Genomic DNA, 20,902 nt, shown 5'->3' with positions numbered 1-20,902 from the left:
AAGATTATTTTCACGCAAATAAGGCTGTCATACAGAATGACTAGAAAGACTAGGCTGTTTGTTTTGTGTGCTTACCAGCAGTACAGCTATGCCATTAATTTTGCCTTTGAAACAGAAAAGTACTGAGATGAGTAGTGTCAGGGGAAAACAAACGCACTATACCATAATCAGTCCTGAACATAAGACCTCCAACCACATTTCCCTTGCCCTCTGAAGTGAGGCAGAGATGCAATTCCCTGTTCAAGCAAGAATCTCCCAGACCACAGGAAAGACAAGCATTTTCCCACAAATTAAGAGGAAAATTTCTAATTACCCATTATACAGCTACAAACCCCCAAACCTGCATGCACACATACATGTGCATCAGCCCAAAATTCAGGTGTTTTTTGTTTCTCTCAGTTACTCCCTCAGATAAGATCCAACAGCACTTCTGCTTTATTTACCAGTTCGATACAGCTGTGTGCCATGGATGGTCCACCACCACCAGAGAGCACCAAAGGCATGAGCTGGCAGGGAACCAACAGTCTGACTGTCTAAATCAAACCTGTTTAACCTTTTTGAAGCCATGAGCTGGGTACCAGTGTCATATTCCCAGCCCAGCTGCACCACTCTGAGCTGCAAGACCACAGCAGGGCTGTTTGCATTTGGGAGGCCCTGTGGATCAGGCAGTTTGGAGGCTGCCTGCCACACAGCTTCACTGTACACACACCTTTTTGACCTTCCATGTAGATTTATGGTACAGTTTGTAAGGCCCTAACAAGGACAAACTACAGAATGGTTGTATGTTTGGAGAATGAATGCTTCTTGTTTTGCAAGTCAAGCTTGATCCAAAGCCATTTAAGTGAACACAGAAGGTCAGGGATTTACCTCCCTTCCAAAATGCTGCCCACTTGGGAGCAGAACTGAAGAGCAAAAAATATCCCCTCTTCCACAGAAGAGTCAGCTTTGGGAATTAAGTCAGATGTCTAAATATATTACACCAGATTTCTTTGATGGCATCAGTGTGGGCACTCACAATCATGCACAGTCACTCCTACAGCTGTAGTCTTGGCACCAGTTTGCCCATATAACCAGTTAAAAGCATTTGAAAGACTCCAGTTGACCGGTACCCTGGAGACAGACAGATTTGTGCCTAATCTCTGCCCAACCTCCCCATTTACTCTCCCGTCCCCCCTGCACACAGACATGTGTATTGCCTTACCTGAGAACTGCCACTGAAGCCTGGAGGCTGGCTATACTCCGTGGAATCAATAATACTACTGCAAAACCAAAAGAAATAGTCTGCTTAAATCACTGTATAACCACCCTTTATCATTTTTAACCTGTTTGCTATTTCCCCCCCTCCCCCGTACATCCTGCAGCATACTCACCTTTAAAATTCATTTTACAGACAGGGAACACAAGGTTATTTTTTGTCTGAGGGGTTGGGAAGGACTTTTGTTTGTTTTACAAACACAGGGATATCCTAGAGCAGAATGGTGTCACACACAATTATGTGTACTGCAATCTAATAATTTCTAACTAGAATGCAAAAGCATATCTTTTGTTTGAAACACACAGTATAAGACACTGAAAACAACATGCTACCACTGCTTTTCCCTTCCTTTCAGAAAAAAAAAAGAGAAGTTTAATGCCATGGCATTTGAAACAGCACTGTCAAGTGAAAATCTAAAGAATTTAGTTTAAGACAGACACTAGTATTCCAGACATCTCTGAAGGCACACAAAACTGACACAAGTAATGATATACAGAAATAAACTAAAAAAACGTAATACTCAGCATTATTATTATTAGAAAATGCTACACCATATTTAGCTACACAGTATCTATAATAACACAACATACCTTAAATCCCTGTTCTAAAACCATAGCATACATCGGCAAACTCAAAGAGATTTAACTTTCAAAAGTGCCAAAGGCTCCACAGATACAAGCAGAAGACAGGCGGTTCAGTACTCTTGCATATAAGGGCAAAATCTTTAGCTCTCACAGTAAGACACCAGAGCTAGATTAAGGCACCCTTATCACTCAAATTTAAAATACTTTTAGGACTAGGAAAGATTAGTACACAAGAACAGCATTTAATTAGTTACAGAGAACACACTACAAACATCACCATGATTTATTTCTGAAAGTATAACTCGCTTCTCTTATGGCACTAGACTTGGACAGAAGAGAAACGGTCCAGGTTCATTATTCTTAGTCTTACTTACTAGGTAACCTTAGATTTAGGCATTGCTTGGGAAAACTGAAGGTCTCTAAAAAGCTGCCAGAACATGGCTATAGGTCCTGATTTGTAAAATCTGATTGTACCTATTGATGTTCACATAACAGCTGCCAGAACTGATGCGGAGACTTGACCTTCTGGGTCATAAAACAAGTGGTTTGACTGCAATGCTGGTCAGGGCAACTGTAAGTCTAGAAGGATGAACCAGTGCCACTAGTGCTTAAGTATTTTTCTGAATGTTTTCAAGCTCCCCCGGAGGTGGAAGAAGTAGAAACAGAAGATGAGCGACAATTAAGTCTCATTAGCGGTTAACTCGTAAGATGAGATTGATTTGGCTTCTGTTACAGGTAAGACAAAAGCTGCAAACCGAGAAAATCCGAGGGATAAAAATCATTATTTGCTGCAAGCTATCACAAGGGCGAAAACAGCAGAGCTGTTTCAGGCATGCTCAGGAACAACGAACTTTAAATCAGAATGCGGCCACATGAAATAATGAAACACATACAGCAGATCCTGCCAGGAACAGCACGAATAAGACGCTCGGCTGGAAAGCAATGAGAAAGTACTCCACTCCGAGACAGGTATAGTGGCAATTAACAGCCAAACACAGACTTCTAGCGTCTGGTCTCCTTGTGCTGCAGGTTGTCTGGTGATGTAAGGCCTTCCAGAGCGCAGATGTCATCTCCCTAACCAGAATACAAATTCAAAGCCATTTCTGTGTGGTGCCTGTAGCCGAGTTAACTGGCATATGCTTGAATGTTTTCCCTTTTAAAAACAGGAAGTAAATAATCAGGAAAAATTACAAAAGTTCCCTCTGAATTCTTTTTAAAAAGCTGTAACATTAGGTTCAATTAGGAAATTCAGCTACGCTAACATGACATATTTAAGCCTGGAACACCACTACCAAAACCACAGCAACCTGAAGATATAACAACTCCCATTTGCTACACCCTTACAGGGGTGGGAGGGGCTCATTAGAACAAATGGAGGAGATCAGGATTTCGATAACTGAATCAGAGTTACCAGGCAACTAATTTTTAGATGCGAATCTTTCCCCAGAAACTCCTGTTAGAGTGATAGTTTGTTATTGCTATTACTCCTCAATATGCAGTCCTGGAGAAGCCGCCGATTTGTATTTCCCATTTGCACCATTTACTGGTAGCAAAAATAGCACGCGTGCCTGTTCAGAAAAACCCGACACAGAACTATCTGTTCTTTTCCCTGATTCTTCCCTTCTTGTTCTCTATTAGTATACAAATCCAGAAGTCTGCAAACGCTGTAAACAAGTCCTGTGCTATTGCCCAATTTCATATTTCATCATAGCCTGTATGATCATGGGAGAAAACATGTCTCGAAGCAGAGAATGGATTGAACATGATGGCTGTACTTGTTTTTTTGCTAAAGAACTGAAGGAAAGTTATGAAGGCATAGTAATTTCACATTTTGAAGATGTTAAGAGTGTGGGGAAGAAAGCTACAAACAATAAAAGAAACAGAGTTAATGAAGCAAGCCTGTGATTTAGAGGCAGTAGATGAATAAGGGCAAGTCACTAGAGACCAGATAAAACCAAATTCCAAAGAACTCTATTTTCTTGAACTTTGAATTCAAAGGCTAAAGAGACGTTCTTCATCTCAGCACAGGTCTGTGATAACCCTGTACTATTTATAGGACACATCAGTAAAGTTTTATACAATTATATTTCATTACCAGGGTGTTAAGCATGTTAACAAGTTATATTCCAATTTAAATATACCATTTTAATTCACTGATAAGTTTAAAAGTCTCTGCAAGCTTAACATTTTAACATGGAAGTGAAACCATCTCAAATTGCATTTGTATTTCATTCTTAGTGGTTCACAGCATCTCCAAAATACACTTTGGGGATTAAATATTTCAGTTAATGTAGCTGAGAAAAAAAAAATCAGCATATTTTAAAGCTCCTATCAGTTGTTCTGCAGCATTCTTTCCAAGTAGGAATCAAAGTTACAGTTCGAGATACTCTCCAAAACTGTCATTTAATGTCAGAAAGAAAATTAATTTTTTCAAGTGGTAGACGTTTCTGGAATGTGAGTTCTGGTAATACAAACCAATTCAATTACTTGAATTACACAAAACTGCCAGGATAGGGCGGGGACAGAAGTTACAAGAGTCCGGCAACGACTGATGCCTGTTCAGACACTTCCTTCACTTACTATTCCCTCTTCAACCACTCAAGATACTACTTAATGCAGGAACGTGACTGAGAAACAGAAAAAGGGTCTTCTCAAGCCAAGAGAAAAAGGCAACCCCATGTATTTTGGAAACCCCCTAAATATCCTATTCTATCACACCCCTCGCACGCTGTACCAGAGGACAAACCCAAAATTTCAAAACACAGCCAAGGTGGAACCAGACAACCATAAGGGCAGCCCATGGGCTCTGCACGTGCCATGGTCTCACCCACCGCCATCTCCCAGCAGACTTCAGGTGAGACATCAATCCAAAGTGACAAAAATATTTTGGACACTATCTTACATCTTCAGAAGCAAGAACTGAGAATGATTGACCCTAAAACACGAAATAAACAGGTATGAGGAATGATAAATTCTCAGTAGACTGAAACCAGTGTAGGTCTGGTACAGCAGATTTTCCCCACCCCGACTTTCATCAGAACTCTTAGGCTTAAAATCTTATTCCAGCTTTCAACAGATAAAAGCGCTCTTTGGGAGCTTGTTTGTTAGCCTGGCTCAAGTAATAGAGATACACTTCTAGTCATAAGTACAATCTTCTATCAAAAAAAGAAAGGTTTCTAGGCCTGAAGGTGTTCAGAATGCAACAAATTCAGCCCAACCAGTGCTCACATTTTCCCCAAGCAGCAGTATCATGAAGCAAACAGCAAGCAATTTATTTAATAGCCAGTAACGAAAACTAGTAGAACCTGACAAAAGTCATCAACTTTACAGAAGTCAAGTTTAGAGAACTCTGCTATTGGGAAAATACACTGGGGAGATAGGAGAGATGATCATTTAATAATATAACTCGGCCCTATGAAAACAGAGCTTTCTTACAACCAAAAACCACAGCTATAAAGCAGAGCACTTCAAACCCTGGCACATGCAACTTGGAGACTAGAAGCATCTGCAATTTTATCATCAAGAAAGTAGACTATGCCATATTCCAAACACAAAACCACATTGAAAATATGTTATTAGAAAGGCATTTCATTAAATTAAAACAGCACACAAACAGAATCGATAGGCAGTGTATTTTAAATGTTGATGCTGTGAGCCCATACCTTTAGCCATTCACACTGAGTGGGGAAGCCAGAGAACACCGATCTCATACAAAATTAAGATCTTTTGTATGCCGAGCAGAACTGCATAATGTTCAGAAAGGTAGCATGTACTGAACAGTAACACCTCATACCATAACAAAGGCTTACGATTCAAGTTAACTAATCCACACTACATTTAAAACCATCAGCTTTCCACAGCATCTGGTTTAGAGCAGACTTGTCACCCAGCTGCAGGTTCAGATGGTTTTTTCTTCACTGCTTTGTTCACATAAAGCTTATACCAATCAAAAACAGAACAGCAAGATATTGTACGGCACTCAAAAAAACTAGTTTTGCTTGTGTTTTAGGCATGGCATGGAGAAGACCAGCAAATAGTGTGATATGTACAGCTCAAAATCCAAGTTCAAGTTGCAAGCTCCATACCTGTGTGAAGGTGAGGGGGCCTCAAACTGCGGCACCGTACTGTCCTCGCTGACTGGGGAGTAAAGGCCACTCATTTCCTGAAACAGAAAGCCACGTTACAGCACAGCTGACAACACATGAATAGTGGGCACTATCTAATGTACCACGTTCACAGAGTAATTATGTTTTTTCCAAGCAGATGACCAACTGTATCTACATTTATTCAGCTCTCACCTAGCAGTCTTTACTATACCTGAAGAAACATTGATTTTCTTAGACTTTTTTTGTCCAGTTATAATTCCAACTGGGTTTCAGAAATCCTACAACTGCAGTGCTTTTGACCCCAAAAGAGACAGTTCTGGAGTGTCTACTCCATTAAAAAAAAAATCAATGGATTTGGTTACCATCCAGCTGTCTCTAACCCAGCACCTCCCTTACACATGGCAGAACAAGCAAGCTGTAACTGCATTTTTGCAATACATATAAACTCATCTCACAGCCTTCGCAGCTGAAAAGTAATGCTGGATATGGGTCACAGCAAGAACAGCCACAAGCCGAGAGGGCAAAGGTGGTATCGTGCCCCAGACTTCGAAGAGGATCTATCAGCCTTCTGTGGGGCAAGTGCCCAAGAGAAACTTTGCACGTAAACTTGGCTTTGCACTGCCAGACTAGATCGCTGCTGCACGCCCCGTGTGAGACTGTACCTTCCATCTGTTGGAGAAATGGAAGCCACGCAGGACGCTGCAGCTCATTAGTTCGGGGGGCAAAGTGTTCCAGGACAACATTACTGGTGCTTTTCAAACTCCCACTAGGTGCCCACTAGTCGTTAGGTAGAAAGTAGGGTATTTGTGACAAGAGAGATCCCAGGCCTCAGAGGTCAGAGCCAAGGTCGCTATCATGCACCGGATGCATCCCCCAGCTGCAGTCCACTGAAGTGCCAGATTAAAGAGTACAAAAGCAGGTAGCTACACATCCTTTGAGGGATCCCGCAGCTCTAGGAATAGCTTCTCCTAGATTTGAAGACCTATTTTACCAGTCTCAGGAAAACTTGCTAAGGTATATTTATTTCCCAAAAGCTGAGAAACATTTAGAGAAATAGGTCTGAAAAATGCTGTTATCTATCAAGTTACAATCTGTGTAGCCATCAGTTGAAGGGAAGTTCCTGCAGTTGTCAGTTCTATTTATATTTTGATAATTGATCAGCATGCGCATAAAGTGGAAGTGAAGAAACCTAAAAGGTTTTTAGGCAGTGGTTGGGAGCTCATGCTGACTGCGAGACGAGCAAGAAAAGAGAAGCAAACTGATTCCCAAGAAGCTTTAAGGGAATGCTATTTTGAGAGGTGGCAGTCTGACACATTCCTGAAACACCAGTTTCCTAGCCCAAGATCAAAACACTAGAATGATTAGAGGAAAGGACCAAGGAGGAACCTAAGGACTCAATAAGGACAGAAGGATTGAGCTGATGGGTTTACAAATACATGGAGAATAATTCTTCGCAAAAAAAAATCTCAAGAGATTTCTATAATTAGGAGAATTATATCAAGAGGTAGCAGATTGCTTTTGTTTTGACACGCAATAGGACCTGGTTCTGCTCCCACCCAGCCTCTGCATTACAGCGCGCTTGTGCACCTCCCAATACCTCTCCATTTTAAGAGCAGCACGCTGCGACGATTTAAACAGTCTGTGCAAATAGCCAGAACACTGCATTGTACAAAAATCCTAAGTTACGATTAATATATTGTCTGTTGATTTCTAGCAATTATTCTAAAACACTTATGACCAACAAAAATTGAAACACATGATTAAGAGATAAGTTTCAATGACGCCCCTGCTTACCAACCTGCAGCTTGCACACATCAACTAAATGAACAAATTAAAGAAAAAGCAGCATCTGTTCACTTTCCCATTACTGACTCAAACGCCATAAATTTAACACAGCAGCCCCACAGCAAGGCAGACAGGTTGATGAAAATGAAAAATTGCCAGTGTCAGAACAATGTCTGGGCACCTCACCTCTACTCGTTTAATATCTTCTTCCAGAACACTTAGCTCCTTCTGGATCTGCTCCAGTTGCTGTGGATAAGAGAATGGGAGAAGTCTAAATCAATCTGCAATGCACCACCAGCAAGATAAATTACAAGCTTTTCAGAGAGGAACCTGTACTATCTTAAATGGCCTGCTACACAATTCAAAAGTCACTAGGCAGGAAGTTCATATACATAGATTAATATAAGCGTGCACATAAACCACATTCAAAACAAAGTTGTTATTGTGAAACAGTGCAAAACAAGAGCATGAGATACTTTGATATCACAGAGACTCACATCATCCAAAGTAATACTACTCTGTTCCTCTAACATCTTTCATGCAAGTTACTTCTAACTGGTTTACAATCACTGAACATAATTAGAAAAAAACCACTATGAAAGACAGCGATCATCTCACCCTTCAACAAAATAGAGCGTTTTGCTAAAAGGTATTAAGAGCATTTCTCTTGCTAGCAGCTAATCTGCCATTTGTCAATTTAACCTTACTGACAAAATTTTTGGATTGGCAAAACACCACCTGTTCTGACCGCACCGAGATTTGCTCCTGGCACCAAGCAAGCACTACATGGCATTTTTCAGAGGTGTGATACTTACCTTGGATTACACCATGAACTCCAGGCAATTTCAGGGCTATCCCTAAAAGGGTCAGAAGGGGACTTCCCCTCTCACCAGCAAACATCCCCTTTCCCTTCTTCATGCCACACACAATGTTTTTCAGGTTTTTCCAGTACTTTTCAGTCAGCAGCTTGGCTTCAGTCAACCCTAGCAAACGTAAGGCCACAGCTTGACAACTGTTCGGCCCTAAGCAAGAGCATCATCTACTCTCCAGATCTCATTCCCACCCTCATTCAGCAGACATGTCCCATTCAAACACCCACAGAGCCTACACCCAGCCTTGCAAGACTCACACACAATTCTCCAGGGTGAGAGCTCCAAGTCTGGAGCTAAACAGAGAACTCCACTCTAATGCAAGTCTAGTTCACCGAGACACCTAAGTCTGATGAACACATTGAGAAGTGAAGTCCACCTGACTCTCCGCAACTCCCAGTAAAAACCTACAGACAACTAGCACTATGGCACATGACCAGAAGCTGGCACCAAGCTGGCAAGTCCACTGAAGGCTTATTAAGCACAACACATTCTCTAAAGGCCAGGCAATTTTTTGTCATTCTGACTTTACAAGGGAATATCAAATTGCCCATATCTGAAGTTACTAGTATTGCAAGTCATATTACTCTTCCTATGACATATTCCCAAGAACATTTGGCAAGCTACTCCCAAAGACTTCTTCACTTGAGTGATTAAGCTTGATCCTTTAAGTGGCAGAAAGTTTTGCTTAAGCAAAAACACACTCACCACTTAAATGCCCACTGTTGATCAACATTCCGAATAAGTGTGCTCTGCATTAGATAATCCACCATTTTAATTTACCTTTTCAACACTAAAAAAGGTTCTGTCCCGGAAGACAGGAGAGGAAAGGACTGCTGGGTCCACGCCTGTTTCTAACATGACTTCTTCCTTGGAATGAGATGACATTGTATTTGTAACCTAATGTCTCTACTCTGAAGTTTCCATTTATATTTAATTTGGGTCACAGACAGCACAAGTTTAATGGTCTAAAACTAAGACTGCCACAGATAATTTACAAACCACTACACTAACAGACAATTCCATTTTCACTTGTGAAACCTACAGCAAGAATAGCAGGTGGTGCTACAGCTCCAAGATTGGTGGCAAAGTTAAGCGACACGTGCACAGCATGGGTCCTGCCTGTACTCATCTCTAGCAGACAGACACCATTAGTCCCCCACTTTCATAAGTCCCATTCAAAAAGAAGTTACAAAAACATAAGTTCCAAAATTACAGCAAGGAAACCAGCTATTCTACAATGTCCTGGCTTGCAGCCAAACTGGACAACTGAAGAACAACTGACGAATTTCACCATCACAAACAGGAGACCTCTTTATAGGAAAAAGAGCATTTTTCATTGGCCAGTTGTTATTAACTATTGCGCAGAGCCAAAAGTATTAGATTTGGGACTTTATCTACTAATTCTTCCTAGTTACATTAAGGCAAGCAGTTTGAAGCTACCGTAAAGTTACCCAACAGCAGCAAGACTAAAAACCAGGCAAGTATGTTTCATGCTTATTTTATGAAAAGTCTTCTCATGCCATCAGCATCAAACGAGTTACTAATGCCCAAACTGAGACTTTTTTTGGTAGGTTGGCTCAAGTGTTTCATGGTTTAGCTTTAATCTATCAAGATACTTAAATCAGTCCACATTAATTCCAATTAAACTTTGAAAAATGAGACTATTTATAATTGCCAGCCATTCAGGGACATTTAAGGAAAGCTAAGTGAATTATAGTCCTTGCAGTTCATGCAGATCTATAGGCCCTTCATTTGATTTTCACTATGTTGGGCACAGCAAGCAAGCTAAGTCCTGTCCCACTGATGGGCAGAATCACACCTGTCAAACTTCAGATTAAGTCAGCAAAAACACTTAGAATGAACACCAAAATGTACGCTAAAAATTGAAGCGCATACTATAAAATCTTCTTGGACACAAATGCTTTCCCAGAACTGAAAAAGCCAGTGTGGACAAGGAGAAGGCTTCAATTCAGCAGTTGAACCTCATGATTTCAATTTGACTGAATGAACTACAATGACTAAGTGTAGAATGTTCTGGTCCCACGTTACACACAAACACATACATACAAGAGAAAAAGGATGACCTCAAAATAGCCTATGTTTCTTATGATCTCTGGAAAAGGGATTTCAGACATCCAAGTCAAGAAGATACCATGGTAGGAAACGCAGGCTCTCATCTCATTCTTTCAGTTCCAAACCCCTTTCAAACCCACAATGCAGTCCAGTCACCGCAAAACCCTCTAGTCTGAGTCTGAAGCCGTCTTAGACACAGAGTTCTTCAAAGACAACTCTCAGCTCTTGACTACGTGGATGAAAAGAAATGCCCTGGTTTGAGTTACTCAGACACCCCACCATACCCCTGAATTTCCACAAAAGATTCTTGGGTAGAAATATTAATTTGAACTTTGGTCACGGTCAGTTTGATTTCAGTTGGCTACCTACTAACACGCGTAGCTGGGCACAGTGCTGAGCTTTCATCCTCGTGCTTCCTGTTTTTCCCAGACCGAGGGCCCCTCGGGAGGCAGTGACTTCATCCTTTGTATTTGCACAGCACAGACAACAAGCGGTCCCAACTGGGTCTGCCGGTGCCAGTTCTAAATGTTTGCAAAAAAACTGAAAGCTCAGTAAAGCCTTCCAGTGCCACAGAGACTGCCTGGAAAGAAATGGCCTAGAAAAACCATGAGGGAAGGAGTCATACACCCTTGGCCCACTGTCTTTCCAATTCTAGAAAAAGCACAAGCAAAGAACAGCAGAAGTTATTTTCAACAGAAATACTGTGAAATCACCAACACTATTCCACCAAGCAGCTTCAACAGAGCATCTGGATTCACACTTTTGAAAGCTCACAAGACGCATTACGTTCAGTCACACACCTTCAAGGCTCTGATCCAAGACGCCTCATGCATTCACCACAATATACACCATAGATAAAGACAAACAGATGAGACGATTACCAGAGTGAGTATCTTTTTTCCTCAGACACACACAGTTATTGCAGCAGCCAGAACAGGGTAGGAAGTCTCACCTGTCCAGCTGAGGAGGATAAGTCAGGTAATCTCTGTGTATAATCCCTTTATCCCACAACTCCATCCATCCACTATGATCTCTTACTACTTCTAGTTCTTCCATCAACTACTGCCCTAACAAAAACGAGTGTAAACTTCTGTATCAACAGCTGAACCTCTCCTAAAGGTACCCACTGAAACCGATTTCTTCCCATGGAACTCAATACCTCAATGACAACTCTACAGCGAGTAAGATCAGTCTGTGAAAACCCGTTGGAAGTCTTGGCTGTCTCTGGGTTTTCCTTCCATTATTGCTTCAGATACAGGGCAGCTACAGCAAAGAAGTCATCTTTGGAGTTTATGGAGATTTTAAATTAAATGCTATCCTCACTTCTGACGTACACTTCACTGTTACGAAGTCTTTGCACAAGTGGAAAAAGGTGCAAGGTTTCTTTCGGTATGAAGACAAGAACACCTGAGCCTGCACAAGTCACTTTCATTAATAAAACATGGCATCCAAGCCTTTTAGACACATGGGCAGTCCACCTATAACACATTTATCTCCAGGGAATATTTCTTCTCTGATCAATACTTCCTCCAAATGGTAAGTGTTTCCTCTTAACTAGGGAAGAGCTAACAGAAAGGCTTGAGAACATCATCCTGGTTGAGCTGTTTAACACAGAATTCCTAAGGGTAAGAGGAAGGAGATGCCTGGCCGATCCAAAACGCATTTCATATCTTGAATTTTCCTCCTCCTCATTTAAATCCTCGAGTCTGGGTTGCAGAAGTAATGCTTTGAAGCTGTACTGACAGAGGCTGATAGAAAAGGACACCTGGGGCAGAGAACAAAGCTGCCTATACATTTAGATTAATTGTCTTAGAGTTTAATACATCACCAGACCTGCTACTTAGCTCCACGTACTAGGCTGCCCCCACTCTCTTTGGAAAGACCTCTCCACTGCAGCAGGGAGGGTCAGCTATTATACAGTGATGTTTATATGGTAATCTCTAGTTTGCTGCTGATACATTAGCTGTATCCTTGGCTTATTATCACTGCAGTCAGAGCTCACGTCTCATTGAGTAGCTCAGACATACAAATAGATTTAAAATAGCAGCTATTGAAGTGCAGTGGATAGCAAAGAGATTACTATAGCTATAAATTCACCTCAGGAGTCCTGGAATGTAATCAAGACTATACGACAACATAAGAGCATGACTGATTTCTGGTTCTGTCACCTCCTCCTGCTTACTCATTAGTTCATCCATGCATGTATCCGCAGAACAGTAAGACTTGACAGGTGAAGTGATTAACAAGGTAATGACATCCCTGGAGAATTCATGCTTATAATTCCCTGCAATTATCCCACAGTAACTAATAACTCCTCTTATTTTTAGTATTTAACATGCTCACAGCATGGAGTAAGTGAAGACGGCTGGATAGATACACACATTTGAGACTGAAAAGAACGAACATGATTCCGAAATGCTGAGCAGGCACTCAGTGCTGCAGATCTGAGACATTTCAGGATTACTCCTCTGTCCCAGGATGTTTACCAGCTATAAAACAGCCCCCATGCACTAGCAGACATGAAAGAGGTCCTGTTTGTTACATAAAGAGGCTCAATGTGACATTAGAAAGAAAAATGCCCACAAAACAAACATGAAATGACAGCTGCCAAGAGAAACATGAATGCATCTGGGGAGTATCATCTATATGTTGCAGAATTTGATTTGTGATACTAATCCTGAAGCTCTGCATTCAGTAAGCAGCAGTGCTACTTTACAAAAGTAGCAAACGCTCTCCATCAGGCAGCTGAGCTAACAATGCTTTCGGACAAATTCTATGTACGATATATGTGGTGGTGTCTAACTTCATTTGGGACCATTTAAATCCTGACAAGGCATTTGGTAAGGCCTCTTTTTAAAGTGATGAATATAAGACTGGGGAGAATTTTTGTATTAGCTGATATTATCAGCTCTCTCAAAGTGGTCAAGCTGAAAGAACATGCAATCATTTAAAAGTAAACAAAGTTAAACTTGCAAAAGCATTTATGCAACACAGCTAAACTAACTGCATTAGAACTCTGGCATAAGAATATGAATTTTAAACACTTCAGTTCTTGCATTTGTTTCCCTTGAAAACAGGAATAAAAAACACCAAAGTCAAGTATTTCATTATGAAACTTGACCTTCCAAACCTCTTGGATCTTGATTTCAACAGAAGACCCTGCTGGATCAAAAAATGGAGAGTGTGCGTTCAATGAACTGTGCACATGTATGGAAAGGCACAGCGACGTGCCAAGTTCGTCTTAGAGACAAGCAACTATTGTGGATGATCAATACATTTCTCCCCTGCAAAACCAGCTGTTATTTTGTTGAGTAAGTGTTTTCAAGCTTTACCCATTTGCTTTCAATCTTTTTCAAATAAATTTTTTTCTATTACTATTGCCAAGGATTTGGTTTTTGGCCACATTGCCATAGGTTAAAAAGAAAACAAAATATATGAACTTAAAACAAAAAAGACCTGCAGATACCTTTGTGCAAAACCATGCAGTAAATTTCAGCTTGAAAGATCAATGTTTTGGAAAGCTATGAACACATCAAAACAGGATTTCTAACAGGAACTTCTGCAGGTACTGAACCTCACATTTATCTTCTAGACAAATTATGAAAGTGCAAGAAAGAGGCATTTGTCAAAATGCTTGACTACAGCAATATTCTGAATTCTTAAGCACAAGTCTGTAAAGATGTAGTTTTCTTCTAGACATAAGCCCTCCCCATAAGCTCAGAACTCACTGTTTCTTGAAGGCAGGAGAAAAAACCCACAAAACTTACATGGGAACCGAGCAAGCAGGGTTACAGGTGGTTAACTATATGCTCTGAACATGTTGTGAAATATTATACAGGTACACTAACTCTAAGGCAGTATCTGTACTAAGTAACAAAGTACCTAGTCTCCATGTAAGAATTTGCAGTATGTAATACAACCTGTTAACAAAATCATGCAATAAGTAATGTTCAGATGCATATTAGGAAACAAAGTTACAAGGCAATATTACATTCCTGTAAACATTTAAGCCAAAAATTTTAAACAAGCACTGTCATACACAAAAGAAGCTTTTTTATGGATTAAGAACTTAATGTTACAGCTACGGCTTACTGAGTGAAACCGCAATTACTCTGCAGTCATCTTTACTAGAACCAGGATTGAATTAGCAAAGGAAAAAAGGTAGTGTCCCTCCCCATAATAGCTATGAGTCATATAAGCAGGCGTTAAGTGCAATGTATCATAGAAGCGTTCCATGGTCCACACATGTTCCTTGAGTTCCATTCTTATTTCCCCAAATAGTCACCTATTACAGCATCAAAAAAAACTACAGTAAACTTTGAAGCTCTGATAACCTTCCTCTGCTTTACTGCAGTATTAATATGGCCACTTAAACCCCCCTCCTCAGCTTCCAAACCAGCATCACAGGCTTTCTGCAGCCTGGATACCTCTTCGGTGCCAGCATAACCCATGCCCTTTCCAAATCGTAGCTTTTATATTGTCCACACAGAAAGCTTCCTCCAGAAAGGGGTACCTGTCAAACTGCACCAGCTACAGGGAGGACCTTGGGACTTACTACAAAGGAAACATCAACTGACTTTATTTACTCTATGGGTATAGCTTGATCGCTGAAGACAGATTTTGACATCTTTCTAAGACTACCCTACTGACAGGCCTGTACTTTCCATACTTCTACCCACTGGTTCACATCTTTTTTACCCTTATCAAGTGAAAAGAAAGACTGCTAGCAGCAAGTCCGACAAGTCCTCATTTCCCTCACAATAAATGCCAAGGCCAGATGCTAACCACTATGGCAAGGACAGAACTGACAGGCCTGCACGAAAGCCTTTTGAGATGACACTGCATTTCACTTTGGAATATAAAGGGGGCTAAGAAACAACATTAGAGGAAGTCTCGGCAACAGAGGGAACACATAAGCAGCGACAGAGAGGATCTGAAATAAGTTACTTGTCCCAACAGGCTTCAGCATGTTCCCAAGGCCATATTCAGAGATCTACAGCAAAAATTAAGTTGCTTTAGCCTTAAAGATGCTATCCTTGTACATTATTACTAAAGCCACAGGCTGATGCAGATGAGATGGGGAAGGTTTCCCAGGTGCTGAAAATCATAGTCAGTGGTGGAACACAGTACTACAGTATGTTAAAAACAAGAAGCTATACAATTTACCTTCATCCTTCCCACTCTGCACTCATGCAAACTACAGTAGATATCAACAGCCCCTCCTGTGACAGTTGTTCTAACTCCGCTTCAGCTAGAGGACGACAAAGCAAAGTCATCACTGACTTTTTGCTACTGCCCCAAACACCCTTGCACTTGAATCACTACAGGATTACTCAAGGAAGAGCACCCTAGCTAAGCTGTGCATGAACCTCCTGAAGCACCTACTTCTCAGTTCACCTCCTACACAAATGCAGCGTTACTAGGAAACTTCCCTGATATCTCAACGGTCCCTCAAGCTGTACTGAATCCTGATGGAAGGTGTTTAGCAAGTGCCAGTGGACAACGGCCAGAGTCTGCGTTAGCTCTGCAACGAAGACAGGTCAAGCTTCTGAAATTCTCTGCCTAGTACTAAACATTACGAATACAAGAAAATAAAGGTAGATACTCTGAAGCTTTGAGAGGCGTTCATAGACTAAGCCACCATAAAATAACTTCTACCAGCATTCAAAAAACTAAAGCTGAAATATCTCAATGGTTTTGAGCAATGCTTGTGTCTCTGCTGTTTAAGCAGAATATAACAGTAATATATACGTCTCCATTTTTTCCAGCCCTGAAGGATCAAACAAATAGTATGCTTCATACCAAACAATCTGAAGTGGAAGAATGCCATTTTGTCTTCATCTACACATTTAGTAGACTAGAGAATATCCTGGCTCTCACACTGTCCTCTGACATTCAGGTATCCTAATAAACAGTATTTTCATTGCTTCTCCTGGGATACCACGCCTATCCTAGCAGGTCTCACTCTACAAATGCAACTTCATCTTGGACTCAGTTTCTCCCTTTGGTTAGTTCCTTTCCATTACCCTATTTCATTCTGGTCATGGATATCTGTTGGCGGACAGAATCTGAACAACTTGCTTCGGCGTGACTCCATAACCAGGCCCTCAACCCATTCTGGACAAGGCTTCTTATACCCATCGCCTTTACACAGTTCAAGTTTGACCTCACAGTCAACACTGTTGGGTTTTATGTTCTTTGTTTCTGGGATATTTCTGGTATTGGGGTTTATGCATTGCATGACATTAAAAATGATAACTCCCAAACCATGAAAGACTGTGTATGTGATTATGGAATCTTCCTGCATTCCTTGAGACACTCATTTTGAGACAAATAAGGAAAGAGCACAGAATATTCTTTCTTTTATGACACAGCATTAGCCATGGCATTTGATATACTAAACCAAAAAAAATTCAGTGACAATTTCACTCCTTCCCCATCTTTCAGTCTTCCTATCACAGGAAAAAAAAAATCTTGTTTCAAGAATCTGATGTAAATTTGCAGTGAGGAGTCTATCTTCCCACATGTTTCACCAGTGTGAGAAAAAAAGGCAAGTGATTAAAAATTGAAGTTGTCACACGTAAAGAGATTAATTTTCTTTAAAACTCAATACATCCTCTGCCTGAAATTTCCCCAAACATGCCTTGCCTTCTTCTTCGCAGAAATAATGCCAGCCTAACACATCACTTAAATAGAAATGTACTGCTAGAAAGCACCAGACACCACCTCACCCAGTGAAACACAAAGCAAATTACCTCTCGTTTGTTTCTCCTGGCAACTTTGAGAAATTCCATAAGAATCTGCAGCTGGGCAGCATGGGACTCCTGTAACACAGTAAATAAGGAAGTGTAACTCTTCCATATACATTAAGAGAAACTAACATTCATTTTAGACACAGAAATCCACGCTCAAAGAAAGAGCTCTTGTTTAGAAGTGAGGAAGATAAAATAGCTTGAGGCAGGTTTAAGAATGGTAGTTTTACTTTGCCTCACAGGTTTTAAGGTTTTGTTTGGCTCACGACAAGTTTTTACATGAGGGCAGAAATCGTTTTCACAGCTCTCTGTGCATTACTGAAGACTTACTAACACGTTGAAATGCTTTTCAGTTTTTTTTGGCTACTGCATCTGAAATTGGGTTTTGAACACACGTTCCTCACAGACTCATCTTCTACCCTGGAAGATTATTAGCATCCACTTCATGATTAACATATTCAAGCATGAAGTATTTACACAAAAAAGCACCTCCGCTGAAAATTAACATTTGTTTTCACCTAAAGAGATTACTGCTGAAGATTTGTCTGGAGTGGAAGACAACAATAAAGGCACTGATGAAACCAGAACACCCCTTTCCAAACTTTCCATAACAGGTAATTTACTGCAAACATCAGCTTAATATTTTCATCCAAAATAGCCAAAAACTTGAGAGGGCAAGATAAGAGAAGCACAATAGGAAAGGAAAATAAAACCTACATTCCAGCAGTAACAGAGCCCTAATTCCATCCCAGCATTCTGGATTTATCTTCACAACCCACCAAAATATTTATTATTCAAGGACTGGGAACAAATACTCAAAAACGATCAAGACATAGGAACAAAGGCCTGAGAAAAAACATGAGAGGTTTTACTCTGAAGTTAGAAGTCATTCTCCCACCATAACTTCACTGAACCACAATAAAAGAGTTATGCACAAAACCCTACACAATAGGGTAATATAACAGTTTTGCTAGTAGTCAGTAAACATATTTTGGGGTTACCTTCCTTCCACCAGAACCATAAGCTGTGTAAATATTGATTCTGCAGGAGTGAATAAGATAAGCCACTCCAAATACATCTTATCCTCACCTGTTTTAAAGCACCATGGAAATCCACCCTCCTGCCCAAAGTTCACTAGGCCAAATTTTGTAATCCAGTTTACTTTAGCAGGTCTGGCTCATAACTGGAAAATGGTCATTTAAGACCAACGGCGTGGAATGACCAAATACATGAGAACTATCCCAAATCAACTGCACGTCAGTCAAATCACAGGAACAGCTTGCTTCACATTGCATAAATCTTCAAGCCAACCTCAAACAAGACGTTTGAACTTTTCTTTCAAGCATTAAACACTAAAAAAAAATCTTCGGGGATGGCAGTCATTCAGGTTTTATCAGTTCCAGTAAAAACTAATAGATGTGATCTTTTTCAAATGTTCATCAAGTTTATTCCTTAACCTAGATTTTAGACTTCTTTATGCTTATTTACCAAGAAAGATCCAGTATTTACTTGGGCAACACTCAACTAGCAAACATCTTCATATGCATTTCTCTGTTCTGCTAGCCATTTTCTATTATCCTTTTCCATTTTCCCTGCTCATTTATACAACCCTGCCAGCAGCAACACTAAGAATGTTCTTGGTGTCACAGCTGAAGTGTCAGTTTGCTACAAAAGTCAGTGAGATGGCCAACTTTCCAACACCAAAAACGCAACAGAAAATTCTGAGCCATTAATTGGGCAACGGAATCTTACTCCAAGAAGATAAAACCATGAAAAGAAGAGACTGCTAACCAGACAACAGTGTTGATTTAAATAAGACAAGATAAACTTCTTACTGCTTCCAACTGCTTCTTCTTTTGCACCAGCAGCTCCAGCATCAGGTTGACATTGGCCAAGTCAAGATTGTCTTGATCAGTTCCCAATAAGTCTTGAATTACCTGCCACCTATGGCCATTCTAGAAAGAGAACAAGAAGTGTTGGAGAGACAGCGAGTTCAAGCCACCCAGAGCTATATCCAGCAACAGATATTACAAGCAACATTGTAGTATTTCATCCCTTTGTCAAAATTTCAAAACAATTTTCAGGAATCAGAATTCCCAACTCTCCCACATGTACAGGATATAACTCTTCTGTCCTACTGTGTAACTGCTTATCTTGTTTGGAAGATATTTGTCCTTTAGGAGAGCATAGCTGCTGTTAGGAAGAGATTATTTCGCAGCCACAATTTTATCTGATTTGTGCCCTAGTTTCTGAGAACATACTTCTAAGGGGAGAAAGAAAAAAATGTTTATCCAAGCTTAGTTGGATTACAGCTGAAATACTGTTAAGTGGCAAAACCTTTTAATTTTTTAAAAGAAGTAATAGGTAAAGCCCTCATACTAATTTCAAATGCAAGAAGGTAGTAACAGCTTAGTTTTTTCTATTCTCACCTCCCACACTACTGCTCTTAAGAGTATTTTCACGGGAAATGTGAGAGCAGGAAGGAAGACTGAGCTTATCAGGGTGATCTTCTCATTCAAGTTTTTAGAGCTGAGAAGGACTCCTCCAAGATCCAGCATATTACCATACAGCCCATGCTTCCCTACAGGCTATTTGTTCCTTCCCTACAAGCTGTTTGCTCTTCATTGTCAGTAAAAAAAAAAAAGTATCTCTTAACATAGGGAAACCTGAATAATAGGTTAATGCTGATATAGCCTTACATTAAAAAGCCTCACGAACCAACAGGAACAGCTGAAAGGTCTTTAGGCCTTCTAAGAAACAAAGCTGGAATAAAAAAAATCCTGCCTTACAGAAGCTATGACACTAGATCGAGATATTTAAATTTCCAAGAACTAGAAATACCATCCAGCCTAACCCAGACATTTTCTAAGACATTGTAGCCTATTTGTATTGACTAGATTAAGAACAGTAAAATGTAACATCCACATAGAACACAACATTTACACAACTCTCAACAGAACCCGTGGAAAACATATAGGCAAAAACTCAATTTCAATCTGGAACAACTGGGAAGAAAATACAATTTTTAAGCAAGTCAACAAGATTTGAGACAAACTGTAACATACCAGTTAAATGTACTACTGCTAAACTATTCAGAAAGTTTCAAAGATGCCTTAACATGATTTGTTATCAGACAAATCCATGACCAAGAAAGGGTGCATTTGCTGCAACGTGTCTTGAATGACTTCTCTTAATACCAGAAGTAATATAAGAGAACAGGCACATTAAGGAGCTGGTACAACAGCACGGTTTCTCTTTAGAAATGTTGGTCTTTTTCATTTGCTGCCTAAAGGTAGACACAACACTGTTTCGGGCATGATGTCATGGTAGATTTCTACTTACTGGTAGTTATCTAACATAGAGGCATCTACAGGCATAGTTTTTAAAGGTGGACTATGAGAAAAAGTGGAATCAACTTCCAAGCAGTTACTGTACGTGCCTTCAAGTCAACTGTGTGCATTTTAAGACAGATATG

General features: G+C 40.3%; 1 protein-coding gene across 3 annotated transcripts in view; it reads right to left on the bottom strand.

Annotated features, from left to right (window-relative positions):
• COP1 (COP1 E3 ubiquitin ligase) overlaps positions 1 to 20,902 on the bottom strand; it is a 128,072-nt gene that overhangs the window by 96,744 nt on the left and 10,426 nt on the right. For all 3 annotated transcript variants that reach the window (XM_075422613.1, XM_075422610.1, XM_075422612.1), the window contains exons 5-9: positions 19,263 to 19,382; positions 17,431 to 17,499; positions 7,917 to 7,976; positions 5,925 to 6,001; positions 1,202 to 1,259 (exon numbers count right to left, since the gene is read on the bottom strand). In XM_075422613.1, the coding sequence (XP_075278728.1) occupies positions 1,202 to 1,259; positions 5,925 to 6,001; positions 7,917 to 7,976; positions 17,431 to 17,499; positions 19,263 to 19,382 (384 nt within the window). The remainder of the gene's footprint in view (positions 1 to 1,201; positions 1,260 to 5,924; positions 6,002 to 7,916; positions 7,977 to 17,430; positions 17,500 to 19,262; positions 19,383 to 20,902) is intronic.

This window comes from Opisthocomus hoazin, chromosome 6 (genome assembly GCF_030867145.1).
Source record: "Opisthocomus hoazin isolate bOpiHoa1 chromosome 6, bOpiHoa1.hap1, whole genome shotgun sequence".
NCBI classification, from domain to species: Eukaryota; Metazoa; Chordata; class Aves; order Opisthocomiformes; family Opisthocomidae; genus Opisthocomus; species Opisthocomus hoazin.
This window is presented reverse-complemented; position numbering and strand designations above follow the sequence as displayed.